Raw genomic sequence first — 20,230 nt, 5'->3', positions numbered from 1 at the left:
ACTTCAGAATGCATCCTGTTGGAGCACCAGATTTGTTAATGAAATTCAAAATCTTGACTTTGTGCCACAGCCCTGGGTAATTCAAAATACACACATTTTTTTCGATGAGTACTTGGACTGCATATATTTTTGTGCATTTATCAGTAGTATTCCTGATTTTATGTGGTCAGTGTTCATTTTTAGTTTTTACTGGTTTTTATGGCTTTTGGTTTGTCTCTTACTACTTTATTTGTTTATTTTCCTACAGTGGAAATATATCTCATGGTCTACGCAATACTCCATCAGCTACAGTTAAGGTCTGTGAACAAAATTGTAGACATTTTGCTGCCGCCTTTCTCACCATTTTTTCATCTTTTTGTTGCTTCTGCCTTGTGTGCTTTCTCATTACGATTGAATATCAAGGGAACTAATGCTGTTATATGTTCGGAATATGTCTAGATTCATTGAATTTGAGTATGCGAATATTATACAATATTCCATTGTGGTTTATAAGACATCATAGGATATTATGTCTTGAACATTAGGAAGTTACATAACTTATTAGGAAAGGAATCCTTCTTGTACATTGTTGATACCCAATTTAATACAACTGCTCTTTACTTTTTTCTCTATTTTCACGTGGTTTTAGAACCATAACGATCTTGTGTTTTTTCTTGAGAAAGTTAGAACCATTACCTTTTTGTTAAAGGCATAAGCAGCTTTTGCCTTCGGCTGTCGGCCTTACACCACCTGCCTAGATAGAGTTTTTCGTTCTTTTCATAATTTTACTAGTCTCGTCTCTTCTGGTGGTCGGTTCAGTGTCACAGCTCTTTTTGTTTCTTCCATAATATTTGACATTTTAGAATGTCTTTAGTGTTTGAATATTGTGTATAGGCCAGCTTTTAAGTAAATTGGAAATACTCCTAAAGAAATTCCTATTTTCATAGCAGATGGAGCAAGAAAGCCTCTTTTGGTGTGTTGGGAGGCGGTTAACATCCTTAAGGAGATGGTGAGGCCTTGAGGTGAAATATCTTAGAGTCATTGATAAGGCCCTATCAGGAAAGTGGCTATGAAAATTTGAGATTGAGAGGCATGCTTGTTGGAGGGAGGTGATAGTGAAAAATGTCACACTTCCATTTGGGAGGTCGTAGAATTCTGAAGGCTGGTTGAAATGCTTTATAAAACACAGTATAATACAGGTTAGCCAGGACAAGTAGGCGTGGGGACGGGAGCGTGGACTATTCATAGTTAAGGCGTATTACTGTAAGCTTTTTATTAGTGAGGAGTCTGGCTTCTCACCCATCAGTTGGATCCCTAGGGTTCCAAAAAGATATGCTTTTTAACATGGTTGACATCGAGGGGGAGTGGTCCAATCAGTTGAAATTTTGATACTCTCTAACTCTCTCTGTCTATCTATACATCCGGTCCGCTCTTCTATCTCCTTTAAAAAAAAGGATGGAGCAAACAAAACATATTTTAAGTCTTTAATCCGTGTGTAAAACCTAGAACAAAGTTACATGTGCAAGAGGGGTTTAGGGAATGCTATACTTGGCCTCATCGGTTATGCAAGAGTTTCGTACGGGGTTTAATGGTTTTGGACTACGCCATTTCTTGCCTTAAGGTTTTGGGTTGGATGTTTAGATTTTCTCACATGGTATTAGAGCCAAACCCATCCCTATTCTCGGTTTACCCAACATTGGGCTCCCATGTTATGTTGTCCTCGTACTAGATCCTGGATGTACAGGGGAGGAAGGGTGAAGTCCCACATTGGTTGAGGGAATGTGATGTTGTATCCCTAGATGGTCTTGGACGATCCTTATCTCATGAGTTATCTTTTGAGGTGAGTTAAGCCCAAGACTCACTTTCTTAATAGCGAGATTTTTCCCACTGTTAATACTTTATGTTACCATCAAGAAGAAATATTTACCAACATAGAGACTAATTACTTATCATGTCTTTCGTAGCCTAAAAGACTTCTATATATGTTGTTAAAAATCAATTCAATTCAAGTTCTTTTTTTCTTTTTCTCTATTTTAAATATTTTAGTGAGATTCATAGCTTCACTTTCTTAGGAGAATTACTATACTACTTCCTTTACCCTTGGAAGCAAAATCACTGATGGATTCTCTCAACAAAATACTACAGATTTTGGATGCAGAAACCTATGCACATTTAATTCAGGATGCTGGGATTCTTGTTGATGTCAAGGTAATTCAAGTTTTTTATAAACTTCCATTGTACTTCCTATGCTTGTTGATGATTTTTCTGGATATTCAACCTTTATCAAATATCAGCAACGCAAGAAGACAATTATGGAGCACTCAAATGATTTAGCGAAAAGTGTACATGGCCATATTGTAATGAAAAGTGATTTGCTTGATGAGGTAACAGGTGAAGTTTCAGACTTGTCCTATTCAATTGTCAGAAGAATAGTATTTAAGCATTTTCCTGGATGCTTAGGTCGTAAATCTTGTTGAGGCACCACTACCTGTACTTGGCAAATTTGATGACTCCTTCTTAGAGCTTCCAAAGGAGCTTCTTATAATGGTAAACTCGAGTACTCTCTGGAACTTTAAATTGTTTTGTCCTTTTCGTCATTTTGTGATATTATTAGGGTTGTGCAGAAAATACTAATGCCTCTGGTGATGGGAATAAGAATTTTGAAATTCTACTTAAGGACAATCCCTTTTAACCCATCTCTCTCTCTGGATCAGAAATTTAGATGCTACAGTTCTTGGAAGATTATGTAATATTTCTGCTAGCGTGGGCTGAATGCTATAAGCTTTTCTTTAGGATTAAATACTATATGTGTCAACAGTCCTTTCTTTGACCAAAATAATATCATTTCCCTACTTCTCTTTCTTTCATTTGGATATCCAAAAACCAATAGCTTAATTCATATATAACTGCTTACCGGTTGCAGTGCAGGGAAGAATACATGGTTCCATGCATATCTGTTATCATCTCCTACCTAGTAAATTGAGGTGATGGTAACTGTCGAGCATGTGTTGACTGCGGGGTCATTGGGGGGTGCTGGTTTAAGAATGACATTCTGTGTTTGTCATTTTCCTTGCTATTGCATATCGCTATTTTTGAGTATTTCTGGAGCTCTTATTCGCGTATTGCAGGTGATGCAGAAGCATCAAAGATACTTCGCCATGACAGATGAGGACGGGAAACTGTTGCCGTACTTCATCACGGTGAGAAATCCTCACTATCTTGTATCTGTGGAAAACAGTGGCATGCTTAGCTGAATGTGAGATGTTAATTTGTGTCTGTAACTTGATATGGATTTGATCTTTCAGGTTGCAAATGGATCAATTGATGACAAGGTAGTCAGAAAAGGAAATGAAGCTGTGCTGAGGTTACTATCCTTTAGTTTGACTCTTTTCCTGAACATTCCCTAAGTTTTGATCTAGGTGCTACATGCAGGAGTCGAAGCAGGCTCAAATAAGATACTTGCACTTTTTATGATTTCACTTTGATCCTGTATCAGCTTTCTTTATGATAACTGGTATGTGCTTAAAGATATGAACTGCATACGCATCTGTGCAGAGCTCGATTTGAAGATGCAAAATTTTTCTACGAGATGGACACAAGTAGAAAATTTTCTGAATTTCGTCCTCAACTGAAAGGGATTCTTTTCCATGTAAGTCTTAGATTTCCATCTTACACTTTTCGTTTTTTAGATAATTGCAGCTTTTGTTGGCCTCTCTGATCAGGGAATTCTTATTTATTGTTAAATTTAGATACAAGGTTTAGTATTGAATTCTTTATTCTGTGAAAAGGAAGTCTTATAGAATTGTCTGTAATTTATCAAATCTTAAATTAGTCCTTTTGATGGACATACCAGCACTTTCTTGGTGCAATTAATGAATCTCACTTATTAAATGAATATACATATGAAACTATAATCTCATATCGTATATCTGACTAGTGCTTCGAACAATTTTTTTTTTTTTGAAAGGGTAACATTTGTATATAAATAATAAGATTACACAGAAACTGTGGAATCATCCATAATTACAAGGTGAAGCATAGGAGAAGCTCTCCGAATCCTTTTTCTTCTCATAAGAATTCTCATACATCAAAAATAGATTCATGTTTTTCTAAGTATTCTCCTTTACACCAAAAGTAAAAAAGAACTGAACAATTCATTTTCATCTTTTGGACATTGCTGGATCTATCTTCAAAGCATCTTCGGTTTCTTTCTTTCCAAATTGCCCACCAGATGCAAGTAGGGACAATTTTCCATCTCTCTCTATGACTGGAAAGGTTGCCTTCTATGTTCAAGCTAGAACTTCAAGAATTCTTCTTGGCATAACCCACAAGAATCTCCTCAAGTTGATGAACATCCTCCATAATTGTGAAGTCACCCTACAGTGCAAAAAAAGATGACTGATTGTCTCTGCCTCGTCTCCACACAAGTAGCATCTAGAACAAAGTTGGTATCCTCTCTTGGCCAAGTTATCCTGGGTTAGGACTGCCTCCTTTGCCAATAGCCATGTAAAGCAGGCCACTTTATAAGGAGTTTTAACCTTCCAAATCAATTTCCATGGCCAACAACCAACTTGATTATTTGAAATATTGAATTCCTTATATGCTGCTTTGACTGAGAACTTTCCTTTGCTATTCCCTTGCCATGTCACACCATCTTCAGCATTGGAGGTCCCTTTGAAGTGTTCCAAGATCTTGTAGAACTCTGAAATCTGATCAATCTCCCAATCATACAGTAATCTCCTGAAGGTAAGACTCCAACCCTGGTTTGACCACACATCTCCTATTGTTGCTTCTTGCTGTTGATTTAGTAAATATATGTCTGGAAAAAGTTGTTTCAGTGAAGCCTGGCCTAGCCAATTGTCCTCCCAGAAAGATACTTTCCTACCATTTCCAACTTTGAAGCTTGACTTGTTAACGAGCTTAGGCCACAAGTTTCTAATAGACTTCCACAAACTGACCCCATAGGGGCTTCTCACATGCTTGGTTGTCCATTTTCTTTCCATACCATACTTTTGTTTGACTACCTCTTTCCATAGGGATTGTTCTTCTGAAGAAAATCTCCATAACCACTTCATCAACACTCTGATTCTGAATCTTCAAATTCTTAATTCCCAACCCCCCCTTCCTTCTTGTTACAAGTAAGGGAATTCCATCTGACCAGGTGAATTTTCTTCTTATCACTGTTTTCTTCCCATAAGAAATTTCTTCTCAAGGCATCTATTCTATTCACCACATTCACTGGGATTGGGAATAAAGACATCATATATGTAGGCATAGCATCAAGTACTGAGTTAATCAAGATTAATCTTCCTCCCATAGACAGGTATTGGCTCTTCCAGTTAGCTAGCTTCTTCTCACATTTCTCTAAGACCCCATTCCATATCCCTTTTGACTTGCTTTTAGCCCCCAAAGGCATCCCCAAATATACTGTAGATAATGATCCAATTTTTCCTCCAAGGATTTCAGCCAAATTTTGAATCTCTGTCACCTCATGAACTGGATAAATAAAGCTTTTATTCCAGTTAATATGCAAACCAGATATGGCCTCAAACAAAATAAAAATGATCCTTAGCATTAGCAAATGTTCTTTATCAGCTTCACAGAACACAAGGGCGTCATCTGCATATTGCAAATGAGAAATCTCCAATTGATTACCTGCCTTGGAGTTTACCCTGAATCCCCTTATCCAATTGTGTGTTTGAGCCGTCTTCAACATATTATTCAAGCCTTCCATCGCAATGATGAATAAAAAAAGGAGATAGGGGGTCACCCTGCCTTAGGCCCCTTTGCGAAGGAAAGAAACTAGCTGGTGTTCCATTAATTAGAATTGAGAATCTTACTGTGCTGATGCAAAACTTAATCCAATGAACCCACCTACCACCAAAACCCAACTTCCTCATAGTGTCAAGTAGAAAGTTCCAATTCAAATGATCATAAGCCTTTTCAATGTCCAATTTGCATAAGATGCCAGACTTCTTGCTTAATATCCTTGCATCCACGCATTCATTGGCAATTAAAATGGCATCCATTATTTGCCTACCTTTAATGAAAGCCATCTGTTGAACATCCACCAGCTTATTCACTACTTTCTTAAGTCTCTATGTCAATAACTTGGAGATGATTTTGTAGATGCTACCTATCAAGCTGATAGGCCTGAAGTCTTTCAGTTCCTTGGCTCCCACCTTCTTTGAATCAATGCCACAAAGGTGGCATTGGAACTCTTTTCAAAAATACCCTGGTCATAGAAGTTTTGAATTGCAGCTATTACTTCCTCGTTCACCACTTCCCAGCAGTGAATGAAGAAGGCCATTTAGTCTCCATCAGGTCCGGGGCTTTATCCCCTGCACATGCCTTCACACTATCCCAAATTTCTTAAATACCAAAAGGACTTTGGAGCAATTGATTGTCTTCTGGAGTAAGCATAGGATAGTTCCTAAGATTACCTTGTGATCTCCAAACCTCTTCTTCAGAATATAACTTTTGATAGAAAGTACCAATCTCTTTCTTGATATCACCAGGATTCTGTATCAACTCCCCCTGTACTACCAGCTGCTCAATATGGTTATATCTCCTATATGAATTGGCGGTTCTGTGGAAAATTTTTGTGTTCTTATCCTCTTGCTTCAACCACAAGGCTCTGGATCTTTGCCTCCAGGCCACCTCGTCATGCTTTGCGATGTCTTCAAACTCCATAGCTAGGGCAGTTTTTGCATAAATTTCCACTTCATTCAGAGGCCTGTGGTCATGAATCTCCTCCAATTGTGCAAGCTGGTTAAGGACACTTGTTTTCTGCAACTCCAGATTTCCTTGTAAAGTTTTGCTCCATTCTTTAAGTTTTCCCTTCAAGGCTTTGAGCTTGAAAGCCAAAATAAAGTCAGGACTTCCTTCCCAACTAAAGGAATTCCGCCAATCTCTAACTCTATCTGTAAATCCATCTGTTTGCAACCACCAATTTTCAAACTTAAAAGTAAGATTTAACTGGATCCCAGTTGCCACATTGAAGCATCAGTGGTGAGTGGTCTGAAGTTACTCTATGAGGTATTGATTGTTTGATGTTTCTGAATCATTCATTCCAGTCAACAGATACTAGAAATCTGTCCAGCCTAGCAGCTATATTATGATTGTAACTTTTTCTCCATGTGTAGTTGCCTCCTTCTAACTGCATATCTACTAGATCCATATCTTCAATAAAATCAGTGAAATCCTTCATCCCTCTTGTAATTCTGTTGCAGTTTTTCTTTTCTGATGGAAATCTCACAGTATTAAAATCTCCACAAACTACCCATGGTCCATCAAATAAACCCCTGGCCCCTGCCAATTCCCACCACACTTCTTCCCTGTCTCTTCTGTCATTCGGTGCATACACACTAGATAAGTGCCAAATAAGTTCTTGGGATTTACCAGAAAACTTACAAGTGATAGTGTGAGACCCCAAGCTGCTAATTTCCCCATCCCATACTCTTTTGTCCCACAGAACAACTATACCCCCTCTAGTCCCACTAGCTTTTAATTGTGCAAAATTCCCCCACTTATTGGCCCATAACTCTTTAACAATCTCCCTGATATCCCCTTCTAACTTGGATTCTTGAAAGCAAAAAACATCTCCTTTCCAGCTGTTCATCATACTTCTTATAAGAACTCTCTTCCTTTGACGATTTAACCCCCTAACATTCCATGATAAAATGTTTACCTTCATTGATCTCTTATGACGATACATCCCCCCTTACTTCTAGTTCCATTACTCCTGAAATTACTCCCAATTTCCAGCCCCTTTAACTCTTTGAAGCCCATTCTTTTTGGAGTCTCCATCTCCTGTAGTTCTGATTTCCCTTTGTTCTCTTGTCTTTTGTTGTCGATTTTTGAAAAGAGCTCCAAAGCTTCTCTTTCACAGCCTTGAAAGTTGACACCAAATTCCTTGCTAAGTCTAATAATATTCTGATGAACCCAGATAGTTGCATCAAATTCCGGATCCTTCTCTTCCTCTAAACTTTGAAGGTTTAGAGGTATTGCTTCTTCAATTGCCCATCCAACAGCTTTCTCCATTTCTTTTGCTTGCATGTGTGTGCTGTAGGTTTCCAGTAGTTCATCTTGTATACCTCTGTCTTCGAATAGAGTCATAGCATTGAGCTCTTCAATTGGGTTCTGCTGATCTTACTTCTTTCCTTCCTGTTCTTTTCTGTTGTCTCCCTCTGAAGACTTCTATGCCTGATGGGATTTGTATGATCGTATCTATTCCTCGATTATTTGCCTTTATCTCTTCACTAAAAGGATCGGGCCTGGGCCCTGATTTGGGTTCAGGATTATGGCCCCTAAAAGAGATCTCCTCCGATACACATTGGGCCAAAATATCTGGGCCCAATGTCCTCTTAATAACCTGTTGTTCCCTATCCAGATTTGGAGTTAAAACTTGTGCCCCTTTCTCACGTGAGCTGTCACGTGTGGATTTCCAAATCACATTACATGAAAATTATGAGCATCCCACGTGCCCTGTCATGTCAGAAATACATTGAGCCCCTCCCTTGGTACTTTGAGTAGCCTCTTTTATCCGAAGGTCCGATTGCCTCCCTCCTCCGTCTTCTTCGATACTGATACGTACTGGAGCTTCACACCAAATCTGGATCTCCGATATTAAACCTTCAAACTCCACCTTCACCGCTTTAGGAACTGCTTTAGGAACTGAACTGCCATCACCTTTAACTTTTATTCTCGCCCATTTTAGGTGGTTTTTCAGTTCTGTTTCTTCTTCAGTTTGAATCCACCCACCACAAAAATCCCCAACTTTTTTGAAAACATTATGGGACCACAGCTGAAGAGGAAGCCCTACAAGTCTGATCCACACATGATTTATCTTCTTTTCTCTTGGAACAGAGCACACCTTCGGAGACCATCATTGAAGGTTAATTTTATGCTTTTTCCAACTCCAGTCTCCTCTCAGAACGTCGTCAACCACTAATTTAGAAGAAAATTCAAAAAGCAATCGATTGTAGCCCATCTCATAGATGTTGGTGCCGTGAGCCTGCTTCCAGTTGCTGCTAACCCAACGGCAAATTTCCGAAAAGGCAGGGATATCGGAAATTTCTTCTGGCAAGCTACCCACCAAGCTCCTGCTTAGGAGATCATTCTGCATAATGTTGGAATCTCCAGGAATACTTATGATATCACCTTTCGTCTGGATCGTAGCTTCATTCATCTCTCTGGAGGACCATTTATATCTTCTGGTAGTATCCGAGTACAAAAGACCTTTCTCTGTAATTCTGGGTGCATTTATAACAGTTTGTCTGACTTTGTAATTAATGAATCTTTCAATCTTCAAGGCAATATCCAGCCATCCAGTATTAAATGCTCTCTCCGGGATAATAATGACAGATCTCCTTCTCCCTTGAACACTGATTATAGTTATGTAGCGACCATACTTGTTATAATTTCTTGCACAGAAAAACTCAGAAAACTGATCATGAAATTTCCATCTTTTTACGTGTTTCCCTTTAATTTTCGAAGCTTCCTTCAAGATCTCGCAAAGCCACGCCATCGTCTTCCTGCTGAAAGTGGTTCTTCTGATAAGATTTCTGCCGCGCTCCGTCCATTCATACCATTCCTCAGCTCTGGACTCACTTCTGATGATTTCATATGACTTAAAACTCACTGCAAAATAAATGATATTGGCACCCATCTCTATTGAGATAGTAATCTTAAACTTATATTGGTAAGGAACTGGTTAAATCCGGCCACAACACCGGAATTCTCCCCTGCAAAAGTGGTTGGAACGAAAAGAAAGACTAAGAAGATTTAGTCTTGGGAAATGTGCCTGGGAGCATTCCTTCATAACATTCTTAATATTTTATGAATTTCAAACAATTTTGTTATGAGACCATAGTCCCACATGGTATATCTGGCTAGTGATTGAAGCAAATATGTTGATTCTTAGCCCTTAATTTCTGTTGATCTAGTTTTTGCAAAATGATAATGTGTCTATGCAGGAGAAGCTAGGAACTATGTTAGATAAAATGTCACGAGTTCAGAATTTGGTTAGTGAAGTTGGATTGTCTCTTGGAATTAGTGAAGACAAACTCAAAGTCATCCAAGATGCGGCCTCATTAGCCATGGCAGATCTTGCAACCGCAGTTGTTACAGAGTTTACCTCTCTCTCAGGGACAATGGGGCGCCACTATGCACTTAGAGATGGCTATTCAGAGGAGGTAGTTAGAACCACATTTTTATGGATATTTTTGTGGCAAGTTTAGACTTCAATTTTCGATTAATCCTAGTTTTTGTGTTTTTGATTATCTTCTAATAGTATTTGCTAATTGATCATATACATATGTGTGTTTATTCTAAATGTACATTACCTTATGTCTGGTCTGTGGTTTAATCGTTATATTAGCACCACTGCAAAAGAAGCGTCTTCCAAAGCACTGAGGAAATGAGGCTAGCCTGATCTTTGTTTCTTTTAACATGCGTGGTTCTCTTGGATTTTAGCCTTCACTAAGATCAAATTCCGATGGAATCAATGTTTAATTCATGTTTTAGCAGCAATAATCAACATCAGAAGAGGTTTATTTCAAAGAGAGAAAGTTTTTTAGCAAATATGTTGAGAGGGTTCTAGTGTTGTCAAAGGCTCATTTAAAGCGCACTTAGGCCTTGAAGCTCAGGAAAGCTCAGGGAGGCGGCGATTCGCCTCGCTTAAGCTGCACTTCGATGTAGTGAAGTAACTAAGGCGTGCACTTCACTGCCCATAAGTTCTATCTTGAATCGAACAATACTAAATAACACATAAAATAGGCAAATAAGCGTACTTGTTTTTAAGGAAAACATTATGAATGAATTTATTACTTTTTCTTGAATTACATATATATTTTTATCTTTTTTCCTTTGTTGTGCCTTTTTTTGTACTAAAGCCCACACTTAAATCTCGCTTTGCGCTTAAAGCTCCAGTAGAACTGTAGCGCTTTTTAGAGCTTTTCGCCTTTGACAACGCTTGAGGGTTCATTGTTCTATCCTTTTATTTTGAATAAGAGAAGAATTTCTTTTAATATGGACAAAGAGTCCAGAGAAGAGGACCAGGTATCCGCAGGCTAGAAAAAATAAATTAAGGGCAATACATAGATGCGTCTTTCTCCATTGGCTTAATATGTTTGCATTCATGTGTATGCACTCCTGTAATGGCATAGTGATGTCAGTTTCATGAGGCAAAGGCAATCCAATATGGATTTTTTTTCACAGAGAGTTGCGGTCTACTTTGTCAAGTCACATGTTACAGGCTTGATGCACAACATTGCTGAGCGATTTTTGAATAGATTGCTTAATTACTATTTTATAACATTATCATGTAATTAAGTCCCAATGATATACTTGGCTGAGGCAAAGCTTCATTATTTCAAAGAATTGCCTGCTATTTAACTTTGTATGTATATTCTTCACTTTGATTAAGAATGTAGATTCACACTTTATTGATTTATTTCATTATTTTGGTGTTACATTGATTCTCTCTTTTGATTATAAAAATGTAGATTCACACTTTTGTGAAAGCCCCCGGGGCTTTGGTCTAGTGGTAAGAGGGCAACACGTGATGTGTGGGTTAGGCGCACGTCACTGGTCCGAACTCTACCGAGACAAAAGCCTGATATTTAAGTGGAAAAGGGTAGTGGGGTGGACCCATTATCCACCGAGTTCTGAACCGTGTGCCCCTGTCCTTCCGGAATTTCTCAGTTATAAAAAAGCGAACTTTTGTTATTTATTTCATTGTTTTGGTGTTATTTTCATTTTCGTTAACTACATTAAAAGATTCGCTGTCATGTGCTTTACAGATTGCAGAGGCATTGTTTGAGATCTCACTTCCACGATTTTCTGGAGATATGCTCCCAAAAACTGAAGTTGGGGCCGTTTTAGCAATTACTGACAGGTATGACTAACGTTTTTCACCTTTCAGTTTAAGTTTTCTAGATGGTCATTAGGATTATGAAAAAGTATGGTTCATGTCACTGCGTGTCATATGAATTGCTTCTAGCGTTCTAAACAAAATATGGGACATCTTTTTTATTGCAAATATTTTTCCTGTTGCTTGAGATCAGTGTAGAATGATTCGTATCTGAGATGTTGCACGTGTTTTGCATTAACCTGAGGGAGAAATGCATCGAAAAGTGTAGTGTACTTGCAATCTTCTTCTGATTGGTAGTCTGTAATCTACTAACCTGCTTGCCTCAATTTGGTTATTCTTTGAAATTAGCTACCACTGATATTGCATGCAAGGTTGTTTTTATATTGCAATACTTCTACATGCTTTAACTCCAATGCACTTAATATCCTAGCGACACTATGATAGATGTCTTTCCCTGAATCTCATTCTCTTGATTGTGCAGTTTCCAATTTTTATTTCGTCTCTCATATAGTGCTATCTCTACTGCAGGCTGGATAGCCTTGTTGGCTTATTTGCTGCTGGCTGTCAGCCAAGCTCAAGTAATGATCCATTTGGCCTGCGAAGGATCTCATATGGTCTTGTATGTCTTAATCTTTGAAAAGCTTTGGTCATTTAAAATACTGTAAAATAATGGTTGCGTTTGTTTTATTGCAGGTGCAACTCTTGGTTGAAAGTAACAGAAATATAGACTTAAGACAGGCTTTAGAGCTTGCTGCTGCAGTACAGCCCATTGAAGTAGATGTCAGGACAATCAATGATGTAAAATTGCACCCTATTCGTTTATTAGTTTGGAGAATTGCAGCAGTAGCCCTACTTGGTTCTGTTGAAATAAAGGAAAAATTCACTAGCCCTATTTGGTCCTGTATGCTAGAAAATTAAATAAGCTATATACTAGTAGTACTAAGTTAATCCTGGTAAACTTTAATGATAAATTGGAAAGTTTTCGTCCTTTATACGATGCATGTGGTCCTTTGCTTATTCTCACAAAGTCAGGAGTCATAATCTGACAAGATACATCTTTTTCTTTTTTCCATTTAAGGTACAACAATTTGTAACACGAAGACTAGAGCAATTTCTGGTATGTCTCATTTTCATGAACACCTATTATTCTGCTGTTGTTATTTGTTTTTGTAGTTTTCTTTTCTTTTTCTTTTCACAGTTAGTAGTCCTTCTAAATATGTCCCTGTTTTCTCTGGAGCTGGATTTAGCTTTGCCTCTAGGGTTCCAGATCTTTATCATCTTAGCACGTGAACTAGTTCTAGGTTTCTTTTTGTCCAGTATTTGAACATCGTGGGATAATTTTGATCTCTTCAGTGATCCTTTTTATCAATTATCCATGTGAAGAAGAGTATGATCATTTCCTTATTGACAGTCTTGAGACCTTTCCATTCCATTACTTATCCATGTGAAAAAGACCATTCTTTATTTCCTTATTGACATGTTCTGCTTTTCAATTACAGATGGACAAAGGTATAAGCCCTGAAGTCGTAAGGTCTGTTCTTTCCGAGCGTGCAAGTCGACCTTGTTTGGCAACTAAATCGGTGTACAAGGTAACTACCTTTCTTTTACTTTAATTGTGCACTCACTTATTTGTTTTATGCTTTGCTGATACTTTTGGCCTCTTTCATATCTTAAGAGGCAACATTTCTTCTATTACATATGGCAATTTGAAAAATTTCTATTTATGTTTATCAACAAAAGTCAGAATATCCTATATCCATAAGGTGCAAGGAGTTCTTCTCTTCTCCATTCAATCCGTTATACATTGTGGAAGAGACAATTAAGTAAATAAAATGTGCTCTCTCTAACAGCTTAAGCTTTTAGATGAGATGGTCACACACTTCAACATAACTGCTTGATGGCAGTTATGTTGTAAATGCCATAATGGGTTTTCTTTCTCTTCAAAGCTCCTTATTGCTCTCAGTCCATGTAGTCCACATAACTGCTTGATGGCAGTGTCCTTTTGAAAGATTGGACGCGTTAGAGATACATCTGAACGTTCAGGAGTTTGATGTTTCCATGATGCATCTGCAATATGATATTTCTGCACTAGATGTTCAACTGTTGTCTCCTTCCAAACACCCCTAACCTCCCCCTGGGCTGCCCTCCACAATCCGAAAAAATTAAGGCTTTCTAATTTTATATGAACTTACTCTTTCGTACTACTCCCCAATTGCACCATAGTTCGACTATGAAAGCAAAGTTTGTAATTTTGAACATGTTCTATTGTACCGAACATGTTCATTAGGATTCTGTCACTAATTATTCGGAAAATCTAATCACGATAATAATGTTTTGTGTATTTTTGAATTACTCTTGTTTAATTATCAATTCTTTAATTTATCTAAAAGAATTTATGCATATGTGCAATTTGGACCTCAATATGTTGTGTTTAAGTCATTGATTTCTACATAAGGTGGCAAGATGATATCTTGAGTAGTTTCATATCCAGGACCTTGGACAAAGACGCATCAGAATGCCACATAAATTGGGAGGATGATGTATTCTTTTTAACCCTCTTTTCGTAAATTTTCCTGTATGTACTCATAGTCAAAGTTACCTCTTCAGCTGTATTTGAATATCATGTAATTGAAATATAAAGTATAACTCTTTATCAAGAAATATAAAATATAACCCAGGAACTCTGAGCTTTAATTCTTCAAAATGTGGCCAAGTGTTGGAAATTTTTTCATTGCAGTTAAACATGTACTTTGTCTTCGTTTCGTGTTGAATATAAAGTGTACAATTGGCTCTGATTGGAGCAATGAGTGAGTTAGAAAAGTATTGTGATGTTTTAAACTGTAATTGATATTCATTGCCATCATACATAGATGGAGTCCTTGTCCAAAGGAGAGCTTTTGCCTAAGGTTGTTGAAGCATATTCTCGTCCAACAAGAATTGTTCGTGGGAAGGATGCAAATGTTGATGCGGAGGTGAATCTTATTCTATGCTCAACAAATTTCCTTGTATAGTTTAATTGCTATTATACTCCATTATACGAGTTTTGGAACATACTCTCTTTCCATTCCATTGATTTTCCTGTATAGAATTACTATGCATGTCAATTGCACCTGTAATGAAATGCTGTTCCTTACACCAAAGGCATTTATTGAGGTGTTATGTAGGACAGTAGAAGCTTTTCTCTATGGCACAACTATAAATAATTTGTTTCTGATCTTCTCCGCTGACTAGTTAATACAATTGTTAATATTGTCAAGCTCCATGGTCATCTGACGATGTGTAGCGTTGGACTCCCTTTTTAGTCAAGATTCAAGAATCATGACTCTTCTATTCATACTGGTGATTAGTTGGTAGAATAGTGAGAAGTCTGCAACATCAATGGTTTAGTTGGCTGATTATTAGCGTTGTTTGTTCTTATCAAGTAAAACATATTCTCATTGTAAATTCAGGTGGATGATCAAGCTTTCGAAACAAATGAAGAAAAAGCTTTGTGGAGCACTTTCTTGTCACTAAGAAGTAAAACTCATCCAGGTATTGCCTCCCTTCCAGATGAATAGCATTTCCTAATATATTCAAACAAATATAGCTGCCTGTTATCCTGATTGATTACACTGTAAATACATTCAACGTTTAGCTAGTTGATTGAGTTTTTACCAACATATTTTGCAATTGAAGCATGTATGTATGACTGTTCATATACAGAAATGGAAATTGATGATTTTGTTGAAGCATCGTCAGAGCTTATAGAACCGCTGGAGGATTTTTTCAACAAGGTCTTTGTAATGGTGGTAGGTTCCTCTGATTTCTTTTTACTTCTTAGATTTGAAAAACTTAAATAGTTCTGAAGCATTAACCAATTTTTATAAGCATTGGATAGAGTAGTATCATGTTTGCTTTGCTTAGTTTATTCTTTTCAGCTTCCTATTGGAGGGCTTCCTGGCTTGGTGCATGTACCCATCTGCTTATCTTTGTTAACATAACTCCTCTCTCAATCTAAAAAAAGTGCAGTTTGTCCTATAATGCATCTCAATCTAATTGAAGCATAATCTGCCGGTGCAACTATAGTGCATAGCTGTGCCTCCCTAATTCTTCATATTAATTGTTCTGTATGCATCTTGCAGAAGGACGAACGGATCAGGACAAACCGGCTTGCTATGCTGAAGAAAATAGCAGATTTGCCAAGGGGAATAGTAGATTTCTCAGTTTTACCGGGATTTTGAAGTGTGTGCAGTGTCCACTTTGGTTATGTCATACTATCATCTGAGGCAACAAAGAAAAAACAACTATCGAATAGTAAACCGAGTTATTTTTTTCGCGGAGGCAGCTAGGAAAAGGCATACGACCACAGCAGAGAAACTAGAAAATAAACTCTTACGCAAATCTTGTAACAATGTCACAGTTTTGCATATTTTGACTGTTTTACAATGTAACAAGTGAACAATAAACTCGCCTGTATGTTCATTTTGCCCGAGGAATATATCATTTGTTTCTACTGATCGAAAGATCATTTGCGTGTTCTTTTTCCAGATCTAGACGGACTTCTTTGCTTGGCAGACATCTATTTTACGTTTGGCACGTTTACTGTTCAATTTTTTTGCCCCTTGTAATTTCTGCATTTGCTGTCACTTTGACTATTTTGGCTGATCACAATGACTCTTCACTTCAGTATAACCCTGGCAAGTGGGCCGGTCCAGTACCGGGATCGGCCCATATGGTTAGTGGGCCTAAACGGTCCTAACCGTTTAAGACAGGGACCGGGGGAGGGGGGCCTGGCAAGTGGGCCGGTCCTTTGCGCGAGACCGGGATCAGTCCGGTCCTAGCGGGCCTAAACGGTCCCAACGGCTCTAATTTATTTTTAAAAAAGAAATTTTGAACTTGCTGAATCACAACCAGAGGTAGACGAAGCTTACAAAGAAATGCTAGCTGAACTTGCGGAGGATGCTGCTTCGCCCGGAAGCGGTGATGACCAAACTTCTTTTCCGCCACCACCAACGGAAATTCCTCCGGACCTTGAAGGATTTATGAAATTTGTAAGAAATACCATGTAACTTGTATGAACAAAAATTAATATGTAACTTGTATTTTGGCACATCTTGATTAGTTTCTTTTTCTTCTCAATGGTGGTATTAACACCTTGTTGTGCTCATTCTATAGGGGGAGGAAGACTAAGAAAGATATTGCCATATTTTTTTTAATATTATAGTTAATTATAACGTATTGCTTTGAATATTTCTTTACAATATTTTTGTCTTTAAATTTGAATTAAAAAATTTAGGTCACAATTCTATAATATAATTTACAAGGAATTGCCTTAGATATTTTTATTACCATTTTTTTCTCTAACTTCTATAAAAATATTTTTAAAAATAGAAAGTATCTGTTGGGCCCACTTAGCCCAGTCCCGGGCCGGTTCCAACAAAATGCCCGCAAAGCCCGGGCCCACATAGGCCAGTTTAAGTTGGGATCGGGCCCACTTAGGACCAGCCCACAAAGCCCACTTAGGACCGGGCCTGACCCACATGCCAGCCTTACTTTGAATATCTCTTTACAATATTTTTGTCTTTAAATTTGAATTAAAAAATTTAGGTCACAATTCTATAATATAATTTACAAGGAATTGCCTTAGATATTTTTATTACCATTTTTTTTCTCTAACTTCTATAATTTTTTTAAAAAAAATAGAAAGTATCCGTTGGGCTCGCTTAGCCCGGGACCGGCCTGCTTAGCCCGGGACCATTAGTTCGTGGGCCCGGTCCCGGGTCGATTCCAACAAAAACCCGCAAAGCCCGAGCCCACATAGGCACGTTTAAGTTGGGGCCAGGCCCACTTAGGATCGGGCCTGGCCCACGAAGCCCACTTAGGACCGGACCCGACCCGGCCCACGTGCCAGCCTTACTTCAGTAAGTCTAGGTCTTGCAGTTGTCTATACTCTTAATATCCAGGTCTATAATATTCAAAAAATATAATAGGAACCTTACAAATTGCAAAGGTTAGAATGTTTCAAATATTATCAATTTTTCAAAAAATGAAACGTAGGATTTCTCAAAATAGTGTTGGATGATACTATTTTATTAGAAACTTAGTTAGACTATTAACCAATATACTTGGTCTAGTTTCTAGTTAAATTCTCATACATTAGTCAAGATGAATATGGATCCCTCTCTTATATGCTCTTCCCCCTTTTAGTCTCAAAGTTATAAAGTCAAAATTGAAAGAGGTGGAAGAGAGTTTGTCACTTAAGATCAGTTCAAACTCGGCCTTATCCTCTCTTCTATCCTATTTCCACCAGAAAAGGGAAATAGTTGTTTTCTTCTCATATTAGATCGGTCTTTCTTCCCAAAAAATATTTTGTAATCAAAAAAAAAACTGGGGGGGGGGGGGGGGGGGCGTTGATATTTTATGTCTAATCGCTAAAGTACATCAATTGGTACAACTTCACTCAAAACAACCACAAAGTTATGCTCCACCTCCACGTTCTGCCTCAAATATGATGGTCCTATTGCCTGTACCCTAAGGCAAACATACAGATCTTGACCTATGATAAGTTTTTATCAAGCATTTGAGACCCATTAATTTACATACTTTACGTGTCGTAGGTGTTCCCGAATTATCTTAGTTGTGCGTGCCTACTTATTTCATTTAAAAAAAACATGGATGATGTCACATGAAACGTGTAACTTTGCATCATGCATGATATCCATATAGTACTTTCTTCATTTAATTTTACTGAATTTTGGGTTAATTGTATAACATTTGAAACACGTAATACGAATGGTGGAAAACTAACCTATGTTAAGTTAAACTGTTAAGGAAAAATTTCACCATCTTGGAGAAGCCAACCATATTTTGTCTCCAATAGGCACATTTTGAATACAGTTGAGGTGTTTGATAGGTAATAGCCTCGGTTAAAGTGTTTAAATGGAATTTTATGATAACTTTAAGGTCCGTCTATTTATTTGGCCTTTAGAGATCTTTCAACAACCAAGTAAGGATATTTTCTTACCCTCATGCATGCATTACTAGGTGTACTTTCTCACGTCCTTTTCTTTCTTTTTTCTTTCTGAGTTTAGCTTCTATACAATGATAATGTAAACAAACGTTTACATAACTGCGAGTAATCCTCCATAAGAAATAGATTAGTAACTTAAAGTCTTAAAGAGATAAGGCAAGTTGCGTGCTATATACACGTTAAACTACAATGATGGTATAAATATATTTATACTCGGTACATATAATTTTTTTTTTTTTTTTTGCACTTTAACGAGCTTATAAATTGGTAAGCCACGTTGTTTGAGAGTGATTCAATGTGCTAAATGTAAGTCCGTAGTAAAGAGAGTTGATTCATAAACTGAAGACTGTTGTAATTAGTTAGATTGAAATAGTGATCAGAGAAATTCCCAGTGGCTTATTAATAAGCTGAATAGGATACATAAACGGATATTTTGACACAATACACTGAATTTGAACAGAAGCTAAGGACAACGTAATGGTCTTAGAACAAGCAGAATTAGCTCCCCAAGCAAGTTGTCGAGAATAACAACAACAACAACAACCCAGTAAAATCTCACTAATGGGATCTGGGAAGGGTAGTGTGTACGCAGACCTTACCCCTACCCGAAGGAGTAGAGAGGCTGTTTCCAAGTTGTCGAGAATAAAAGAAAATAAATATAGCTAGGATTAGATATTGAACAACTAGGTCTCATGTAAGCTTAGTTGAACAAGAATGACTAATGCTGGATGATAAAAGCGTTGATACTTACATAATACAATAATTAATCTATAATGAACACGAAAAGACTCCCTTCTTTCTTATTATTGTTAAAATCAGTGCACATTTCGTGAAAGAGATGTTTTCTAACGGACGATACGGAATATATAAGATTTTTATTGTAGCCATTAATTAGCCGCAGCGGTCCTCAATAATCATATTCCCATCTTATAAACATGTTTGGATAGCAAAAGAAAATTTTTATGAACATTTTCTATTTAGGATCCTTATATTTTGTGTTTTCTAACTCAACACACATAAAGAAAGAATAGGAAAAAAAAAACTCAACACATGATGAAGCTATCTCTCTTTCTCCCAAAATTTGGTTAGAATTCTTTCATAAATTCCGGATAAAATTGAATGAATCGATCACGTCTGATCAGCTCATAATTATATTTATTCTGCTCTTTTTGAACGTATCTATTTCATCCATTACTAAGTAATTTGTCTATCAAGGTAATTAATTAGGGATTTCTTCAAAACTCGAGATTCTATAAATCTTACGTACACTTATCCCTACACTAATAAACTAAATGTCGATCGAGGTTCTATAGCATATAGATGATCAGACTGAGTCTAAATTTTGAATATGTTTTCTGCTAGCTAAT

General features: G+C 37.4%; 1 protein-coding gene across 3 annotated transcripts in view; it reads left to right on the top strand.

Moving 5' to 3' along the window:
• Positions 1-16,356, top strand: part of LOC104100260 (glycine--tRNA ligase, chloroplastic/mitochondrial 2) — a 32,093-nt gene extending 15,737 nt beyond the window's left edge. For all 3 annotated transcript variants that reach the window (XM_009607458.4, XM_070177158.1, XM_009607459.4), the window contains 17 exons: positions 248-296; positions 2,125-2,187; positions 2,274-2,363; positions 2,440-2,526; positions 3,108-3,179; positions 3,285-3,343; positions 3,535-3,628; positions 9,957-10,175; positions 11,784-11,878; positions 12,383-12,473; positions 12,548-12,652; positions 12,933-12,971; positions 13,354-13,443; positions 14,725-14,826; positions 15,304-15,385; positions 15,557-15,642; positions 15,976-16,356. In XM_009607458.4, the coding sequence (XP_009605753.1) occupies positions 248-296; positions 2,125-2,187; positions 2,274-2,363; positions 2,440-2,526; positions 3,108-3,179; positions 3,285-3,343; positions 3,535-3,628; positions 9,957-10,175; positions 11,784-11,878; positions 12,383-12,473; positions 12,548-12,652; positions 12,933-12,971; positions 13,354-13,443; positions 14,725-14,826; positions 15,304-15,385; positions 15,557-15,642; positions 15,976-16,074 (1,522 nt within the window). In that variant the 3' untranslated portion in view covers positions 16,075-16,356. The remainder of the gene's footprint in view (positions 1-247; positions 297-2,124; positions 2,188-2,273; positions 2,364-2,439; positions 2,527-3,107; positions 3,180-3,284; positions 3,344-3,534; positions 3,629-9,956; positions 10,176-11,783; positions 11,879-12,382; positions 12,474-12,547; positions 12,653-12,932; positions 12,972-13,353; positions 13,444-14,724; positions 14,827-15,303; positions 15,386-15,556; positions 15,643-15,975) is intronic.
• The last annotated feature ends 3,874 nt before the right edge of the window (positions 16,357-20,230 follow it).

The sequence above is a fragment of the Nicotiana tomentosiformis genome, chromosome 1 (assembly GCF_000390325.3).
Source record: "Nicotiana tomentosiformis chromosome 1, ASM39032v3, whole genome shotgun sequence".
NCBI lineage: Eukaryota > Viridiplantae > Streptophyta > Magnoliopsida > Solanales > Solanaceae > Nicotiana > Nicotiana tomentosiformis.
Note: the sequence above shows the minus strand (reverse complement) of the source record. Positions and strands in the feature narration are given on the sequence as shown.